The 18,634-nt window shown below is 36.7% G+C and overlaps 4 protein-coding genes across 7 annotated transcripts; all 4 read left to right on the top strand.

Moving 5' to 3' along the window:
* Positions 1-1,065: 1,065 nt before the first annotated feature.
* Positions 1,066-6,710, top strand: LOC109152435 (probable copper-transporting ATPase HMA5). Of its 4 annotated transcripts, none has more exons than XM_019300128.1 (9): positions 1,066-1,269; positions 2,030-2,302; positions 2,627-3,372; positions 3,495-3,966; positions 4,071-4,238; positions 4,540-4,794; positions 5,109-5,231; positions 5,303-5,788; positions 6,134-6,710. In XM_019300128.1, exons 2-9 carry the CDS (start codon positions 2,045-2,047, stop codon positions 6,521-6,523), a joined length of 2,898 nt encoding a protein of 965 aa, XP_019155673.1. In that variant the 5' UTR covers positions 1,066-1,269; positions 2,030-2,044; the 3' UTR covers positions 6,524-6,710. The 4 variants fall into 4 exon arrangements, with proteins under 4 accessions (XP_019155673.1, XP_019155675.1, XP_019155676.1 ...); XM_019300130.1 differs by having other exon boundaries at positions 2,037-2,302; XM_019300131.1 differs by lacking the exon at positions 1,066-1,269 and adding an exon at positions 1,583-1,908.
* A 1,351-nt stretch (positions 6,711-8,061) lies between these two features.
* Positions 8,062-10,502, top strand: LOC109152321 (ADP,ATP carrier protein, mitochondrial-like). Its single transcript, XM_019299940.1, has 4 exons — positions 8,062-8,169; positions 8,882-9,410; positions 9,498-9,869; positions 9,951-10,502. Exons 2-4 carry the CDS (start codon positions 8,901-8,903, stop codon positions 10,245-10,247), a joined length of 1,179 nt encoding a protein of 392 aa, XP_019155485.1. The 5' UTR covers positions 8,062-8,169; positions 8,882-8,900; the 3' UTR covers positions 10,248-10,502.
* Positions 10,503-14,381: 3,879 nt separating this feature from the next.
* On the top strand, positions 14,382-16,431 carry LOC109152219 (putative receptor-like protein kinase At3g47110). Its single transcript, XM_019299807.1, has 2 exons — positions 14,382-16,229; positions 16,417-16,431. Exons 1-2 carry the CDS (start codon positions 14,382-14,384, stop codon positions 16,429-16,431), a joined length of 1,863 nt encoding a protein of 620 aa, XP_019155352.1.
* Positions 16,240-17,756, top strand: LOC109152322 (probable LRR receptor-like serine/threonine-protein kinase At3g47570). Its single transcript, XM_019299941.1, has 2 exons — positions 16,240-17,100; positions 17,284-17,756. Exons 1-2 carry the CDS (start codon positions 16,458-16,460, stop codon positions 17,682-17,684), a joined length of 1,044 nt encoding a protein of 347 aa, XP_019155486.1. The 5' UTR covers positions 16,240-16,457; the 3' UTR covers positions 17,685-17,756.
* The last annotated feature ends 878 nt before the right edge of the window (positions 17,757-18,634 follow it).

An 18,634-nucleotide genomic window follows, 5' to 3' on the forward strand; every position in this document is an offset into this window, starting at 1 on the left:
CGCGTTTCAATTGCTGACGTCATTTTGTCCGTTCAAACGACCCAAATTCCATTATGTGTATTGTGTTTTGAATTTCTGTATATTGTGTTATGAGTTTCTGTGTATTCAGTTAAGAGTTTATGTGTATTAAGTTAAGAGTTTCTGTGTATTCAGTTAAGAGTTTCTGTGTATTCAGTTAAGAGTTTCTGTGTATTATGTATCATGTTAGATTATGTGTATTCAGTTATGAGTTTCTGTGGATTCTGTTATGAGTTTATGTGTATTCGAAACAGAGGAATTTTTTGGACAATGTACAAAACGAAGTCGTTTTGGGTAGGGCGGGGCGCACAATGCATTGTGCACCCTGGTCACGATATAACGACTGTTGAGCTTGTGTATGTGGTAAATTTCATTTCTATGTAATAACTCACAAATCATACATAAAAATAAACAACATAATTTATTGTGCCGGTGTTATGTAAGATGATCCAACATGAACCAAAAAATTAAATATACAAATATGAATAAATTGGACTTGGTTTTCAAAACCAAAAAATGGCTGTCAGCGGCGGTGCTCCAACGTTTGGTCGTCAACGACAACTCCCCGACGGTGTGGCAGTGGGCGGCGCCACTTGAAAGTTTAGGTGAGGTAGTGTTGGTTAAAGATGAAAACAAAATTTGGAAAACATGACTTAGCATAATCATAAATAAATAAAATATAAAATATACACATGACATCCCAATCAGCATAAACCTGTTGATAACCTACTAAAAATGCTAATTATATTTTTTTCGAGTTTATAAATAAATTTGGAACTTATAAATTCAAGTTCAGTGACTTAATTAATATCTCTAAAATAGTTCAATCACCTATTTATACCTTTTCCTTTACAATATATATTTGGATAACAATTACGAACTTTACCGTAAATTAGAGAATCATATGAAAGTGTAAGATTCTATTAAGAAAAGGAGAGAGTAGAACATGGGAACCTAATAGTGGGGAAGGCATTAACCGTAAGGAACAAGTTGGTGGGAAAAGCCGGATAGAGTTCGTTATATTCGAAAATTTAAAAAGACCGCAAAGAGCATCTTCGGCGCCGTGGTCCACCGTCTCTCTCTCTCTCCGCCTCAACCCTAATAGCGCACCACTATAAAATGACAACTCTTTGAATTTCAATTTTCCCCAATCTCTCTCCTCACCTACAAGCGCACGAACCACAAAGCAAGCTCCGCCTGAGCTTCTCAGCTTTTTTGCTGTCTTCTTCTCCACTCATCAACCGCCATAAAGTACATAGCCTTATCCATTTATCACTGTTTGTTTTTTTGTTTGTTTTGCTTTACATCGGAAAAGGAAAGTTTGATTGGTTCTGTATTTTTTTTTTTTTTTTTAAATCTCAAACCCTAAAGAATTAACTAGTAAGTATTATTTGATGCTTGATCGGTTATCGTCTTATTGAGAGAAAGCGAAGTTAGTTTTACTCTGTCGTCTTTATATTTCTCTTTGTGGCTTTACTGTGTCGTGGTCCTCGTGGACTTTCTTGCTACAGGGGCCGGATTAGATATTTTCTTTTGGTATGTTGTTGATTTGATTGTTTAAAATGTTGATTTGGGATTTGTATAAATATTCTACTTTTTTTTTTTTTTTTTTTTAAGTGTTATTTGACTGAATGGACGGAGGAGTTGATGTTTTGCAGATGATTTGCTTAGTTTTACTAGATTTTAAAAAAAAAATTCTTGTGTTGATTCTGTTATATTGCTTGTCATGGTTATTGTTTCATTTCCATTTTTCTTCTGCTAAGAAATATTTTCCAGTTGAAGTCAGCTAATTGGTGAAAGATGACATCTTTTTTATTTATGGTTATAAATTGAAGTATGATTGAACTGGGTTCACTGGTTTTGATATTTTGCAGCTAATATCAATAAAAGGCCACTAATGTCTTTTGTGTGTGTGTGAGCTCACTGTTTTTGTATGCTAAAATTGATTTACATTTGAATTGTGTTTGGGGTTTTATTTACTTGATTTGTATTTCTGGTGACGGTTTTGAAGTTTATAGGAGAAGAGATGGGTGCTGATGGTAAGGAAGGCTTGAAAACACCACTTCTGCAGCAGCCAAATGGTGTGGCAATCACTATTCCTCAGACAAATGCTGATGGAGGGAAGAAAGTTAGGACTCTAACCTTCAAAGTTGGTGGCATAACATGTGCATCTTGTGCCACATCAATAGAAACTGCAGTAGGAAGGCTAGATGGGATCCAGAGCATTATGGTGTCTCCTCTCCAGGGCCAAGCTGTTGTTAAATTTGTACCAGAACTTATCAGCGTATGTTGTCTTTACGAGTATAGATATCAAGTTTGTTGTTTTTATGATAATAGCATAATGGTTGATGGAAATTTAGGCATTTCACTTGGAATTCTTAAGTAGCTTGTTCATGAGTTGTATAAATGAAACTTTAGCCAATTTGAAGGTCAAAACAACTTTATTTTTTATGCACTCAGCTTCTTACACTGAGCTTGATATTAGTTTTTTATTTATTTTTATTTTTTTCCTATCTGCATTTTCAGTTTTGATGCCGGGAAACTTAATCTGAATGTTGTACATGATATTATTTTAAGTCAAATTACTAAAATTTTCAGTCTATCTCAGGCATTGAAGATAAAAGAAACTGTAGAAGATGCAGGCTTTGAAGTAAATGAGTTCCCGGAGCAAGATATTGCAGTATGTCGAATCAGAATCAAAGGAATGGCTTGCACAAGCTGTTCTGAATCTGTAGAACGAGCACTATTGATGGCTGATGGAGTGAAGAAAGCTGTTGTTGGTTTAGCTCTTGAAGAAGCTAAAGTCCACTATGATCCAAATCTTACCAACACTAGCTCCATTGTTGAAGCAATAGAAGATTCTGGCTTTGGAGCTGATCTCATAAGCTCAGGTTGTGATTCAAGTAAAATACATTTTAAACTAGAAGGAATCAATTCTATGGATCAGTGGAATGAAGTTAAACTTTCACTTGAGTCTTTGGAAGGTGTAAATCAGGTTGAAATGGACTTTCAAGGGAATATAGTTACAATTAGTTATGAAGCTGATACAATTGGTCCTCGAACTCTTATTCAGTGCATTGAAGAAGCTGGTCATGGAACCAATGCTTATCATGCAAGCCTGTACACTCCACCAAGGGGACGTGAAACAGAGAGAGAACATGAAATCCAAATGTATAAGAATTTGTTTCTGTATAGCTGCCTATTCTCAATTCCAATATTTGTATTCTCTATGGTGCTTCCGATGCTTCCGCCCTATGGGAATTGGTTAGACTATAAGGTTTTAAATATGCTCACTGTTGGCGTACTTTTGAGATGGATCCTTTGCACCCCAGTGCAGTTTATAATTGGCCGAAGGTATACTTTGTTGCTCCAACTGTTGCAATCTGCAGAGGCCTTGTTTAATCTTCCATTTTTTTTAAAAAAAAATAACTTTTGATAGGTAAACAACTGATATGATTTATTTGAATTTTTTGAAGGTTTTATGTGGGATCATATCATGCACTTAGACGAAAATCTGCAAATATGGATGTTCTGGTGGCATTGGGCACCAATGCTGCTTACTTCTATTCTATATACATAATGATAAAAGCATTGACTTCATATTCGTTTGAGGGGCAAGATTTCTTCGAGACTAGTGCCATGTTGATTTCCTTCATTCTTTTAGGAAAATATCTTGAAGTTCTGGCCAAAGGAAAGACATCTGATGCTTTGGCGAAGTTAACTGACCTTGCTCCTGAATCAGCCCACCTGTTGACACTTGATGGAGCTGGAAATATCATATCGGAGATTGAAATGAGCACTCAACTTATACAAAAGGATGACATACTTAAAATTGTCCCAGGGGCAAAGGTTCCTGTTGATGGTGTAGTTATTAATGGTCAGAGTCATGTGAATGAGAGTATGATCACAGGAGAAGCAAGGCCAGTTGCTAAAAAGATTGGTGATAAGGTATGCATCGTATATTTGCAATGGATTGGCTTAGTCATGAATAAGAGACAATGAATTTTGTTTTCCTTTTTATATGTATGCAAGTAACATTGTGTAACTATTAGGTGATAGGTGGGACAGTGAATGAGAATGGATGTATATTGATTAAGGCCACTCATGTGGGTTCCGAGACTGCTCTTTCACAAATTGTCCAATTAGTTGAAGCTGCTCAGCTTGCGAGAGCACCTGTTCAAAAGCTGGCAGATCAGATATCAAGATTTTTTGTACCAACGGTATGTTTGTGTGTTAGGGATATGTTATTCATGCTGTGGCATATCATAGTTGGAATAAAAATATGACAAGTTATTTGTCATAAGAGTTTTCAGGATTCTCTGTACCACTGCACACAATTTAGTTGTTTTTCAATTTTTGAGAATTATCAACATCTTTGATTTGAATTGGTGAGGTTGAATCTGAAAGCTTTCCCATTGAAAGTACATGATTACGCACTGTTCTTATAATTTTGCAACTGAAGATGTTATTTCTTTAAAGATCATTTGAAAGCTGAAGTTAATATCTGTAATGGTCTGTCAGGTTGTTGTAGCTGCATTTGTAACATGGTTGGCATGGTTCATTCCTGGAGCATTGGGTCTTTATTCCAAAAGGTGGATACCAGAAGGCATGGATGAATTTGAGCTTGCATTGCAATTTGGTATATCAGTATTGGTGGTTGCGTGCCCCTGTGCTCTTGGATTGGCAACTCCCACTGCAGTCATGGTTGCCACAGGAAAGGGAGCCTCTCAAGGTGTGCTTATCAAGGGTGGAAGTGCTCTTGAGAAAGCACATAAGGTATGCAAACCTTGTTTTAATTTACAGTCTGATAATTGATAAATAGCCAGTTGTTGAATGGCACAAAAAATTTAAGTAATTCAACTTTAATCAAATTTTCTGTGTAAATAGGGACTTTTGTGTATTATTCAAGAAATCAAATCGAGAACTCAAAATCGAACAAAATCCATCTTGTTTTCTTATGAATTAACCCTCTATGTTGCTCTTTATACCAGAATGCAATTTGTATGGTTAGTCTCAGATTGAAAATCTACCCAAGCAAGTAACTAATTTGCCAGCTAAAGTCTCAAGTTGATTGTTAATGGTTCTTGCAGATCAAAATGGTTGTCTTTGATAAGACCGGAACATTGACCGTTGGGAAACCTTCTGTTGTCAGTGCTGTGCTTTTCTCTGAATTTTCTATGGAGGAGTTCTGTGATTTAACCATTGCTACCGAGGTAAGGCTTTATTTTATTTTATGTTGTATGAAATATATATAATATTAACTCAAAACTGGTCCAATCTTCAGGTGAACAGTGAACATCCAATTGCAAAAGCTGTTGTGGAGCATGCCAAAAGTCTACGCAAGAAATTTGGGACCGAAAATGGGCATTTTCCTGATGTGGAGGACTTTGAGGTGCACTTAGGAGCTGGAGTTAGTGGAAAAGTTGGAGATAGAAGAGTCTTGGTTGGAAACAAGAGACTTATGAGTGCTTCTAATGTTCCAGTTGGGAATGAGGTTGATAAATACATTTATGAGAACGAGCAGCTTGCCCGTACTTGTGTGTTAGTTGCCATTGATGGAAGAGTTGCTGGAGCCTTTGCTGTAACTGATCCAGTGAAGCCCGAGGCTGCCCGTGTAATATCTTTTCTCCACTCAATGAAAATCGCGAGTGTCATGGTGACAGGTGATAACTGGGCAACTGCAAACGCTATAGCAAAGGAAGTTGGGATTGAGACTGTGTTTGCTGAGACAGATCCTTTGGGGAAAGCCGATAAGATCAGAGAATTGCAGGTAAACCTCTTTTCTGCATATACTAAATGCAATTTCACCCTGTTATAATTTAAGATTGGGTCATAGTCACTCAGCTGGGCTATACCTTGTAAAGCCCAAACCCGTTGACCACTTGAAATTGGACCAAACCGAACAAGCTCTGATACCATGTTATAATTTAAGATTGAGTCATAATCACTCAACTGGGCTGTACTGCACATGGGCCAAACCACACTAAAAGATTGAATCCAACCAATTAGCTAGTCTAACCCATGGCCTTATAAACCCATATGTTCTCTCTTATTTTATAGATGTGGGACTCTTAACACACCCCAAGTTTTATCTAACATTACCACCCCGATGCAGTTGAGAGGCACAAGCGTGGCAATGGTGGGGGATGGCATAAACGACTCGCCAGCATTAGTAGCAGCAGACGTTGGGTTGGCAATTGGTGCGGGAACTGATGTAGCCATCGAAGCTGCAGACATAGTTCTCATCAAGAACAACCTTGAAGACGTTATCACAGCAATAGACCTCTCCAGAAAGACCATTTCGCGTATCAGACTCAACTATGTTTGGGCACTTGGATACAATATCCTGGGCATGCCCGTCGCTGCAGGGGTCTTATACCCCTTCACCGGAATCCGCCTGCCTCCATGGCTTGCCGGTGCCTGCATGGCTGCATCATCTATCAGCGTGGTATCTTCATCGCTTCTTCTGCAGTCCTACAAGAAACCTCTGCGCATTCAAGGTTGATTCTAAGAGTAAGTTATTTACAGTATACATGATACTGCTAACTTGTAGATCAGATAATAAATGCATGAGACCAAACAATGAACAAATAATAGTGCATTTCTCACCCATTGGTGCAACTGTGCAAGTTAGAGAAGAAAAATAGCCTCTGAATACTCGACTAATACAGTTTCTAGCTGTAGTTGTTATGGGTATTTAGACTTATACTTGGATTTTGTATATATCCTGTTCTTTAAATGCACTTTCTTCAATTATGGTAGGGGGGAAATCACTTTTTTTTTTTTTTTTTTTTTTTTTCAACAAAAACATAATATTATTATCGAGAATTACATAGCAAAGGATCTAAAGGTAGATTATCAACTATTGTGTTGCAAACTTACAATTTCATTAGCAGTTATTTATTAACTGCCTCAAACTGTTGAACTAAAACAAGCGGTTTAAAGTTGTATCTTTAACAATTTGTGGTGATGGTATCATTAAGGTCTCAAATTTGAGTTTAGACAGAAAATGCAAGTTGCCTGTTGCGACTTTGCCAATTTAGCATCCACTTGCCTAGAAGGACAAAAGATTATCCATTCCTTATATTATAAATGTTCGATCTCCATTTCTATCATCACTTGTTATTGTGTAATAATTCATAAACCACATTAAAAAAATAAATTACTCCATATTATAAAAATTATACATGAAGAACTTAATTGAGAGAAGGTTGACAATAATTGAATTTGTAATTTTTAGTACGAAAATCATGACATACTTTTAATATTTAAATTTTGATGTATCACTTGCATGCTTATATACATCATCATATGGTGTATAAATTCCTCCACTCTTTTCAAATATTAAAGGCATGGTCAACCATCAACGTTAACTATCAAACCAAAGAATCGTCAATAGGGCAAGAGCCAACTTCCTAAATATATTATTATACATTAATTAATATATTAATACTTAATCAGCCCATCCCATCATTTGAATTGATTATTGAAAAATCTTAAGCTGTCAGACTTGGACAACAACGCAAGGAATTCTCCCTTTTCCCCTTTTTCCGAAATTGTGGCTCAAATCCACGAATTTTCCTAGTGGAGTCGCTGGCCAATAAAATCATTTTCCTTGGGAAATGTTCCAACGAAAAACAAAACGATAATTTTATTATGTGAATGAAACAAATCATTTGGCCAGTTCCCTATTGCTGACAGTAGAAACATAGATGAGTTTTTTTAACTATCGATTGTAAGAATATTTTTAGGCAACAAACAAAATAATAATTTTATCTGAAATAACTCCAATCAAGTTAATTAATAATACAAATTTATAATTTATAATTATAAATTATGAGTTTAACTTCCCAGTTACCTTTTAAGTATTAATCTCGAGATCGAATTTCAATGAAAATATTATTAATTTTTTGTATTTCAATAGGTTTGACTCTTTGTGTTTGAGTCAATAGCGTAAAAAAAAAAAAAATTGAGGTATTAAAATTTCGCCTGTGACCAAAGTAAACTCACGTGTAAAAAAAAATCTCTTACCATTAGGCACCACCCGTTATATACTCGGCCTTAGACTCTCTCTCTCTCGCTAGCTTCTCGTTCTTCTCTCCTCCGCTGTTGTCTCCTCCTTTCTGCGACCACCAAGCGAGTCGAACGCAGGTATCTCTCTCTCTCTCTCTCTCTCTACAATTCCCTTCCATTCTCTCTATAACTCTGGAATGAGATTTGATCGGTGATACATATACATATATATCCGGAATTCGGATTTCCATCCGTGCATCTCCGTCATAGTCTCTTCACTGTCCTTTTATATGCTTTTCGCTTGCTTTAGTTCTGGATCTGTGAGTTTATTCAGCTTTTTCTCGGATGTGTTTTGCCTGATTTCCGCTTCGTTTCGAGGCGTGGACTCGCGGTAGGAATATTTGCTTGAATCTGTAGATCTGTCCGTGAAACATGCTTTGCTTGTTTAGATCTGTGAATCTTAGTTTAATTTTTGAGTTTTGATGCTTTGTTGTTGTAATTTGTGTTAATAGTAGTTGTAGTCGAGGATCCCGTTTTCTCGGAATGATCTCTGTTTATTTCGCATCTGGTATAGCTGTACTCCGTATACTGTACTATTTTATTTCTACGTCAGACACGCATCTGCTCAGTTTTTATTTCATTGTTCTGAGCAAGTCTTATGTAATGGTTCATAGATGTGTCTTACTAAGGAGTGATTGATATAATGATATTCAAACGTTAGTCTGTGCACGCTGAAGATGTATTAGATGTGGATTGTTTGGTAGACTGTATAATTCAATTATGTGCTAGATTTTTTTTGAATAATACAGAGTATTTAGGTTTTAGTGATTGAAAGTTTGCATCTTTGCAGGAGATTGTTCTGAAAAGCAATGGCTGATATGTATCAACACCCAACTGTTGCTCAGAAGGTAGCTTCCCAGCTCCATCTGAGCTCAAATGTTTTCCAAGATGCTCAAACACGCTATGGCGGCATGCAAAGGCCGGTTCTCAACCAGAGGCATTTTGCTTATGGAAACTACAGCTCTGCTGGATTACAGTATCCAATGACTCAGTCGTGCAAAGCCACCCAAGATTTGTCATTGATTACTGCAAATGCTTCACCGGTATTTGTTCAGGCTCCTGCTGAGAAGGGATTTGCCAGCTTTGCTATTGACTTCCTAATGGGTGGAGTTTCAGCTGCTGTATCAAAGACTGCAGCTGCCCCAATTGAGCGCGTCAAGCTTTTGATTCAAAACCAAGATGAGATGATTAAAACCGGCAGACTGTCTGAGCCTTATAAGGGAATTGGTGAATGTTTCAGTCGAACTATTAAGGATGAAGGATTTGCCTCATTGTGGAGAGGAAACACTGCTAATGTCATTCGTTACTTCCCCACTCAGGTATCACCATTTTTGAAAATTTTTAAAGCAATTTGTTGCTTGTTTTTTGGACAATGGTTGGCTAATTAATTTTTGTTGTTCTTGTAGGCCTTGAACTTTGCATTCAAGGATTATTTCAAGAGGCTCTTCAACTTCAAGAAGGACCGTGATGGCTACTGGAAATGGTTTGCAGGAAACCTTGCATCAGGTGGTGCTGCTGGTGCTTCCTCATTACTTTTTGTTTACTCCTTGGACTATGCTCGTACCCGTCTTGCAAATGATGCCAAGGCTGCTAAGAAGGGAGGTGAGAGACAGTTCAATGGTTTGATTGATGTCTACCGAAAGACCCTTGCTTCTGATGGTATTGCTGGACTCTACCGAGGATTCAACATTTCATGTGTTGGTATCATTGTGTATCGTGGGTTGTACTTTGGACTGTATGACTCCATTAAGCCAGTTGTCTTGACTGGAGACCTACAGGTTTGTCTTTCTTTCTCTGTTCTTTACTGCATCTAGTTTAGGATTTTTCCTGATGCTGACACTTCTATAAACCTGTTACAGGATAGTTTCTTCGCTAGCTTTGCTCTCGGATGGGTCATCACAAATGGTGCTGGTCTTGCTTCTTACCCAATTGACACTGTCCGCAGAAGAATGATGATGACATCTGGTGAAGCTGTCAAGTACAAGAGCTCTCTTGATGCTTTTGCTCAGATTCTTAAGAATGAAGGTGCGAAATCTCTCTTCAAGGGTGCTGGTGCAAATATCCTGCGTGCTATTGCTGGTGCTGGTGTGTTGGCCGGGTATGACAAGCTTCAGTTAATAGTTTTCGGAAAGAAGTATGGCTCTGGTGGGGCATAAGTTCGGTCGCGTCTCTTTTCAGTAGCATAGTTATATGGTGACGAAAATCTGTCGCAATTTAAGAATTCATTCAGGCTGAAGTTTTTATTATGCATTTTGAATAATTAAATTTTAGATGAGGGTTGCTTGAACCCAAACTTACCCCAACCCTTTTGATGAGGGTATTTTGTAATTTTGTTTTGCGTACTTGAGCACTGGAGAGGTTACAGATTCGTATAATTTATGAGTTTGATTTGGGATTAGTACTCCGTTTAATCTGGTGATTCTTTCTGGACTTTGGTTGCTTTGTTATCATTCCCTGTATTTGGTTTGTTCTGTTCTTTGCACTCTGTCCATGATGTCTTTCTGTTCTAACCAAGTGATGTGAAATAGAGCCCCTGTGGCCTGTGTTGTATTCTGAGGTAGGATTAGGTATTTCGGAGAAACCAAGTCATCATCTACAAGGTCTACTGTACATAGGAGCTGAAGTGCCCTCCTTTTTAGGTAAGCGCCTCCTGACATAAACCCATGACCTCCCATTTGGGAGAGTCACTTCATGTTACCTGATCACAAGGTCATTGGCAAAAAAAAAGTTATTTGTGTGTGGGTATTTCAAATAATGATCTTCAACCACTAGATTCCTGAATATTTCAAGCTTTCACTCTTATCAACATGGTACTGCCTATCAAGTGGATGGCTAATAACCAGATCAGATATGAGTTGATAGCCAAATATATTATTGATGAAATTTCTCAAACTAAGATGTTTCATTATAGTCTTACTCTAATATTAAACTCCTAAGTCCTCCCAATAATCTAGCAATTCTGAGAATATGTCTTTGTATATCTATCTTCTTTTTGAATTTCATAGTTTTAGGAAAGTAAAGAAGATAGCTTTTTCCGTTTGGTCTACTCGCCCCGTCTCGTTGTAGCCTCATAGGTAGGGAGGGGGAGGGTTCATCGAATGTTCAACTAGTCAAGAGGCGAGTTTTTTAGCCTGTCCTGCCTTGGGTCACGAGCCCAGGTGGGTTGCGGGTTTAGCCCGCCACCTGCTACTATAAAAAAAGATTTTAACTCAGTAGCTTGGGTGCGTCAAACTTCAGGCTTAGTTTTGGAGTTGTTCTGCTCCGAATATGACAACTTTGAACGTAAAAGTTGTATGAAACTCTCTTAGTTTTTCATATCCACTTTGCATTGATTGGACTACATATGAAGGAGATATGATCAAAAAACTATCAACATGTTGTAGGACATATTCCTCAGGGCGTGTCTGAATGTTATGATTTTTTAGTATCAATGCGTCTGAAATCTCTCAAAGTGTTCAACATGAAAATTATAGAAGAATTTCTTATCTTCCCATTGATACTTGAATCATCTTAATTGGACTCTATATGATAAAAATATGACCAAAATACTCCAACATATCAGAAAAAAAAAAATTGTATAGCAGGCCGCCGCGCCCCACCGGTGGACTTTGGCATGGCGGGCCGGGCTAGGCCGTCCACCTTCCAAACCCGCCCCGCTCCGGGGGAGGGCTTTGGCCCGTCCCGTCTTGCGGGATTGTTTTGATGGTTCTTCAGAACACAAGACATATTAGCCATTGCTATGAGTTTAAATGAACATTTAGCTCAAATGTTTGCATATTGCGTAGATGGTGAATATTTAGGTCATGTTTCGTAACATAGTTAGCTTATCAGTTAATTTTAACTTATTTGATCACTATTAGCTGTTTAACTTGTTAAATAATCAATATAAGTGTTTGATTAATTAGTTTTTTTGTAACAGCTTATTACTCCAAAATGTTAAAATTCAAAAAGTGGCTCAAAACAACTTTTTCCATCAGCTTCTTGAGAAAGTCATTTTCCATGTAATAAGCTATTAACTAACAGCTAATTTATCAAACATTTTTCTACAATTAGCTAATGTTATGAACTAGTTAAACCCATTAACTCAATCATGTAACAGCTATCGGCTAAGCTATTTACCAAACACCCCTTTAGCCTAAATTTATTTTTTTAATGATGAGTGAACATTCTTAATAACAATTGGTGATGCTAATGATCTTACAGGTGGTGGGATGGAGATTTCTTTATTAAACAGCCTTTTTCATATGTCAGCACTGGAGAACATAGACTGTGAACTGGTTCATAAATATTATAAAAAAACTGAAGATATGTTAGGGCTGTTTATGCCGATTCTCCATGGCATTCTTGATACTGACATAGCTTTTCAAGAACCATTTCAAAGGGCTATAACCTTTCGCGGTTGGTTTTCAAAAAAAAAAAGGTGTTTGGCAATGTCCATACATTTTTATTTTTTGCTATTATATGATCATGACATTCATCCATATATGATTCCTGACATGATATTTACCTATGCGCTCGATTAAGAAGGTGTTGAAAAAAGTTAAATTTGTGACTTTTTATTATTAGAATCATGATTCGTTCACTTGGTCACACTTTTTGATGTAAAGTTGACCAGTAATGAGTAATTAATCAATATAGATAATTTATTATCGGAAATAGCATTTTGTTTTTTCCCTAAATAGTTTTGAACATGCATTAATGTGAAACTGAGTGTCACATTGGTCGTGGCTTATAGATTGAACAATATAATGTGGATCGGACCAGAAAGTATTGAATTGTTTGACTTTAAATTTAAAGTCTAGCGACTAGCATCAACGTGTCAAACACTTTTAATTTATCAGAAAATTTTGAATTGGAGGTGATCTCGACTCTATTTATTGAAATAAATTTAATACTATTTGTAATATAATATTCATACATAAATAAAAAATAATATTTTGGTTCTCAAAACAAAAAATATTTTGGTGTAATACATTTAAAATGTTGGGTACATTTGACTAAGTGGTGAAACATAATTTTCTAAGCTCATTATACAAATTTTCATAGTGTGGTTTACCCTTTCTTGTTATTTCACAAGAGTCCACCGTAGAGCATTCCCAATAGTGTGAAGTTTTCTTTTCCTTCTTATTAGGAATGAGTGAGAAGCGGATAAAGAAAAAGTAGTCCGTTGGCGGCTAACTTGGCGAGCACCATTATAAAGTGAATCACATTGTAAGGTGTTCTTATTTTTATGATACTAAGGGCAACCTCAATAGTGAGCTAAGGTATTTTTAAGGAATTTTGTCATAGCCATATAGGAGAGAGAGGGTAGAGGGAAGAGAAAAAGGGAGGGGAAAAAAGCAAAAAAAATAAAAAAGCCTGACATGAAAAAAAAAAAAAAAAGTCTATTCACGCTCCCAGCTTGCACTGCACGCGCTAGCTGGGCACAACAGGCGCGCCTGCAACTCCTTTGGCTTTCTTTAATCTATGCAAGTGGGACCAGTTTGAACTCCATTTTGCAGGAACAAAATCCCCTAAAAAAACTAACCTTTCCATTTGTGAAGATCCATTTTACTGTTCCAAAATCTCTCCAAAATTTCCTTTTGGGAATGCCCTAAAAGCACCATTATAAAGTGCGTGAATCACAGACTTAAGGTGTATTTTTATGATACTAAAAGCACTTTTTAGTACACTAAATGCTCTTTTTTTGATAGGTACATTATTTGATATACTACTAATGATATACATTCACTACACAAATAATGTACATTCAATATAGTAAAAGTGTACATTTATTCATAGTCCAAATCACAATATGGATCATGGTCCAAAATATAATTTTCTATTTTTTATTTTTAGTGGTGAAGCCTAGAGAAAACTCACATTCCTACAATACATTTATTACTTTTTTTCTCCAAATACTCTCGATTTGTTCCCTCCGCCCCCCACCAAAAAAGTCATTAAAAACTCACAACGAACCCGTATTGGGGATGCTGTACGTGCAAATTATCTGATTGTAACTACGGGTTTCCTTTGTTACAAAAAAAAAAAAAGATAAAGAAGTGGTAAACATAAGAACAATTGATAAAATTTCAAACTCAATTTATTGTGTTTCAGAGATTGATGGAGTATGGACCGGGAAGCGTATAGTATTTGGCTCCTCCGGTTTTCAACTTACCAATTTACACGCATATCAGATTCTTGATTTAGCATGTCTATATAAACAATATAATATACACCCTGTGAGAAAACACACATCCCTCTCTTGTTTATCTAAATCCCATTCTATCTTTTTGAATTGTAGATCAGAAATGGAGGTGATGAAGAAGATGACCCGTGAGAAAACCCTCTCACTCTCATCATCTGCGCTTTGTACTCTCCATCTTCTGTTTTGCATAATTTCCACTTCCTTTGTATCATCATCAGCTACTCTCTACTCAAATGAAACCGATAGAATTGCCCTTTTAGAGTTTAAACACCGGATTTCTGATGATCCACATGGAGTAGTTCTTAACTCCTGGAATGACTCTTTGCACCATTGTTCTTGGCAAGGAGTTAGTTGTGGCCGCAAACACCAAAGAGTTGTGGAGCTGAGGCTTCCTGATATGGGCTTGGTGGGAACCCTATCTCCTCGCATTGGAAACCTCACATTCCTCAAGGTTCTTGAGCTTGGTGGGAATGGATTTTCCGGTGAAATTCCGGGAGAAATTGGTTCTTTGTTTCGTCTAAGGTACCTTAACCTATCCATCAATTCACTGACAGGAGAGCTAGTTAAGGTTAACCTTAGCAACTGCTCAAATCTCTGGTTTCTGGACATTTCTATAAATGCCCTTCAAGGGAAGATCCCACAAGACTTAGCCAAACTGAAGAAGTTTCGAGCACTTTTCATGGGTACAAACCAATTGAGAGGTAGAATCCCTGCGGCTTTAGGGAACCTTTCATCGCTTCAAGTATTGGGCATGGAAGATAATGATTTGGAGGGGAGTTTTCCTCAGGAGATTGCAAGGGGGTGTTGGGATTTAAAAATCTTTTCACTTGGTAGCAATAACCTAACTGGTAAGCTATCTTCTTCTTTGTTTAATATCACTTCCATGATGAAGATTTCAGTGACTGATAACTCATTTGAAGGGACCATTCCAAGCTACATAGGAGACAGCATGCCAAATTTGGAAGTTTTTTATTTTGATGGCAACAAATTCCATGGTTCCATACCCATTTCATTTCCCAATGCCTCTAAGCTACAAATGCTTGATGTTTCAAACAACTATTTGGTAGGTAAAGTTCCACATAACATTGGGAAGTTAAAAGATCTTAAGAATTTGAACCTTGAGTACAATTTGCTTGGTGGGAATGACTTAGCTTTTATAACCTCTCTATCAAATTGTAGTGATTTAGATTCCTTTTCAATTAGGGGTAATAGATTTGAAAGTAAGCTGCCAAATAGCATAGCTAACCTCTCTTCCAAACTCACTTTTTTAACTTTAGGAGATAATAAGTTTGTTGGAACAATACCGATAGGAATAAAAAATCTAGCTAGCTTGATCTTTTTGGGCGTAGATAGTAACCTTTTATCAGGTGTTATTCCTAGCGAGATTGGTAAGTTGCAAAAGCTACAAGGTTTGTGGTTATACCGAAATCAATTCTTGGGAAAAATACCATCTACTCTGTATAACCTCACCTCTTTAGCTGAACTTGATATTCATAGCAACAATTTAGAGGGCAAAATACCTTCAAACGTGGAAAACTTTTGGAATTTGTATTTTTTGGATTTGTCACATAACAAATTCAATGGCATAATTCCACAAGAAGTTTTCAATTTGCCATCTTTGTCTAACGCCGTTGACCTCTCCAGTAATTCATTTATTGGTCCATTATCTCCTGCCCTAGGGAAATTGAAAACACTAAATGAGTTACACATTTCTGGAAACAAATTATCGGGCAAAATTCCAGAAACAATTGGAGATTGTTTGAGCCTCGAATATCTTGATATGCATGCTAATCTTTTTGAAGGAAAAATCCCACATTCTTTTGTTTCCCTAAAAAGTATGAGGCATTTGGACATCTCAAACAACAAGTTAACTGGAGAGATACCGAGAGAATTCCAAAAGCTCCCTCTATTGCAATATTTAAACCTTTCTTTCAATGATCTTGAGGGGGAGGTACCAACGGTTGGAGTGTTTGCCGTGGAAACCAATGTATCATTGCTTGGAAACAAAAAACTATGCGGTGGTATACCCGCGCTAAAGCTACCTCTATGCCCTGTGAAGAAAACAAAACATAGAAAACATTCGAAGCTTCTAATTGTTATCTTCACATGTATCTGTCCGGCTCTGGTGTTTGCATCAGTCATTTCCTTTCTAACATTGTGTTGGAGGAAACAAAAAAGGATGGAGTCAGCTAAGCCATCCAAAGTTGAAAAGCTTTCCAAAATCCCATATAGAGACCTGCATCAAGCTACTGATGGTTTCTCTGAGACAAATTTGATCGGTTCGGGAAGTTTTGGCTCTGTTTACAGAGGAAGATTTGAGCAAGGTGGAGGAGAACACACAATTGCGGTGAAGGTACTTGACCTTCTAAAAAATGGAGCTTCAAAGAGTTTTCTTGCAGAATGTAAAGTGTTGAGGAACATACGCCATCGAAATCTTGTTCCTATTTTGACCTGCTGCTCGAGTTGTGATTTTGGTGGTAATGACTTCAAAGCTTTAGTTTATGAATTTATGGAAAATGGGGATCTGGATATGTGGTTGCATGCACATTCATCTAGTACAAGGACAATTGTTCTAAGTGTTCTTCAAAGGCTAAACATTGCAATTGATGTTGCTTCTGCGTTGCATTATCTCCATGATGATTGTGAACCAAGAGTTGTTCATTGTGATCTAAAGCCAAGTAACATTCTTCTTGACAAAGACTTAACTGCTCATGTGGGAGACTTTGGAATCTCAAGGCTTTATTCACATACAATTGGAGATCCAATTGGTGAACAAACTAGTACCATTGGATTAAAGGGGTCAATTGGTTATATTCCACCAGGTAAGATATTGTCAATAAAACATTACCACATGTTTCCATAGCTACCTTAAGAGAAAAACTCATTCATATACAATATCTTATGTTGAAGAAGTTCTTTCCCAAGCTATGAAATTAAAATGCTATATTAATTTTTTTTTTTTCATTTGCTTTGTTTTTCTTCACAAATAATTTGGATTAATTTAGAGTACGGGATAGGAGCAAATGCATCAACTTTTGGAGATGTGTATAGCTTTGGAATCCTTTTATTGGAAATGTTCACAGCTAAAAGACCCACGGATGATTTATTCAATGGTGAATGTAACAGTCTTTGTGAGTATGTGGAGATGGCGTTGCTAGAGGAAGTGATAGAGATAGTAGACCCATTGCTTTCAGCATGCCTAGAAAGCAGTCATGGAATATCACCGGATGTAGAGTTGGAGAATCATGGCAATTTGGTGGAAATTGAAGAGAGCAAGGTGCATAATTTCTTTCTCTCCATCTTCAAAATTGGACTCACTTGTGCTTCAATATCACCAATGGATCGCATGCATATGAATGAAGTGAGCAGGGAATTACAGAAGATTAAGAAGGCCTTCTTTGCATAAAATTAAGCAAGCATGTCCTGTGACATACAATATCTCCATGGGTGATAAACTAGCTAGCAACTAAGAAAAGCTTGTTTAATTTTTCAATTTTCCTAATATATGGTGCTCTAAATTTCTTTTGATGTAAACTTTTTCTTGGATTCTTCTTTTGTTTTGTTGTAAGCTTGTTTAATTTTTCAATTTTCCTAATATATGGTGCTCTAAATTTCTTTTGATGTAAACTTTTTCTTGGATTCTTCTTTTGTTGTATCATGGGGAACAGGCTGCAAATAGTTTCTATGTTCTTTTATTAAGTGTTGTTTGGTTTAAAATTTGTATTTTAGTTCAAGTACAATAATGTCAGATTAATGTCTTGTTAAATTGACTTAACTCAATCATTAACTGTCAGTCCATGTATACTGATCCATCGTTTTGAAAAAAAAATTATTTATTATTTACAAAACGTACAATGTAGGAAAAAATGGTCTAAATATCATGAAATAATTATGATTGTTAATTATTGGACGTTAAACACCCTTATCATAGCACAACTTGTGACCTTAGCTAGCATGGAACCATAACGAAGTAAACCAATAATTTAGGTAGTAACCGATAGCTAATCGACTGAAATCAAGAAGATCAGTATACAAAACACACAGAGAGTCGAATTTGGAATCTTGTGGTTACCAAGCTAACTGTTCAACTAACTAAAAATGCATAGGAACTGCGATGAAAATTCTTGCATTATTTTTGAACAAGATCGAGCACCAAATGATACATTGTTCTCTTGTGTTAAGACCCTAGCACCACTGCAGAAGCCAGCTCATTAGTGGAGAGTTGGTACCAATAATTTACAATATCCAATAATTGTTGAAGGACCAAAGTTTATTTTCTTCTTTCCCCATTCTATACGTAGTATTCGGACCGGCATTGCCAATCTGAAAGGATGACTTTCATGATTACTAAATTAC

The sequence above is a fragment of the Ipomoea nil genome, unplaced genomic scaffold (assembly GCF_001879475.1).
Source record: "Ipomoea nil cultivar Tokyo-kokei standard unplaced genomic scaffold, Asagao_1.1 scaffold2403, whole genome shotgun sequence".
Lineage (NCBI taxonomy): Eukaryota > Viridiplantae > Streptophyta > Magnoliopsida > Solanales > Convolvulaceae > Ipomoea > Ipomoea nil.

Excerpts from the sequence above, each read along its gene's own strand:
- LOC109152435 (XM_019300128.1), top strand. The coding sequence starts at position 2,045 with ATGGGTGCTGATGGTAAGGAAGGCTTGAAAACACCACTTCTGCAGCAG. Across the intron at positions 2,303-2,626 it reads TTGTACCAGAACTTATCAGC|GCATTGAAGATAAAAGAAAC; the intron begins GTATGTTGTCTT and ends AGTCTATCTCAG. Across the intron at positions 4,239-4,539 it reads CAAGATTTTTTGTACCAACG|GTTGTTGTAGCTGCATTTGT; the intron begins GTATGTTTGTGT and ends ATGGTCTGTCAG.
- LOC109152321 (XM_019299940.1), top strand. The coding sequence starts at position 8,901 with ATGGCTGATATGTATCAACACCCAACTGTTGCTCAGAAGGTAGCTTCC. Across the intron at positions 9,411-9,497 it reads TTCGTTACTTCCCCACTCAG|GCCTTGAACTTTGCATTCAA; the intron begins GTATCACCATTT and ends TTGTTCTTGTAG. Across the intron at positions 9,870-9,950 it reads TCTTGACTGGAGACCTACAG|GATAGTTTCTTCGCTAGCTT; the intron begins GTTTGTCTTTCT and ends AACCTGTTACAG.
- LOC109152219 (XM_019299807.1), top strand. The coding sequence starts at position 14,382 with ATGGAGGTGATGAAGAAGATGACCCGTGAGAAAACCCTCTCACTCTCA.
- LOC109152322 (XM_019299941.1), top strand. The coding sequence starts at position 16,458 with ATGGAGTCAGCTAAGCCATCCAAAGTTGAAAAGCTTTCCAAAATCCCA. Across the intron at positions 17,101-17,283 it reads AATTGGTTATATTCCACCAG|AGTACGGGATAGGAGCAAAT; the intron begins GTAAGATATTGT and ends GGATTAATTTAG.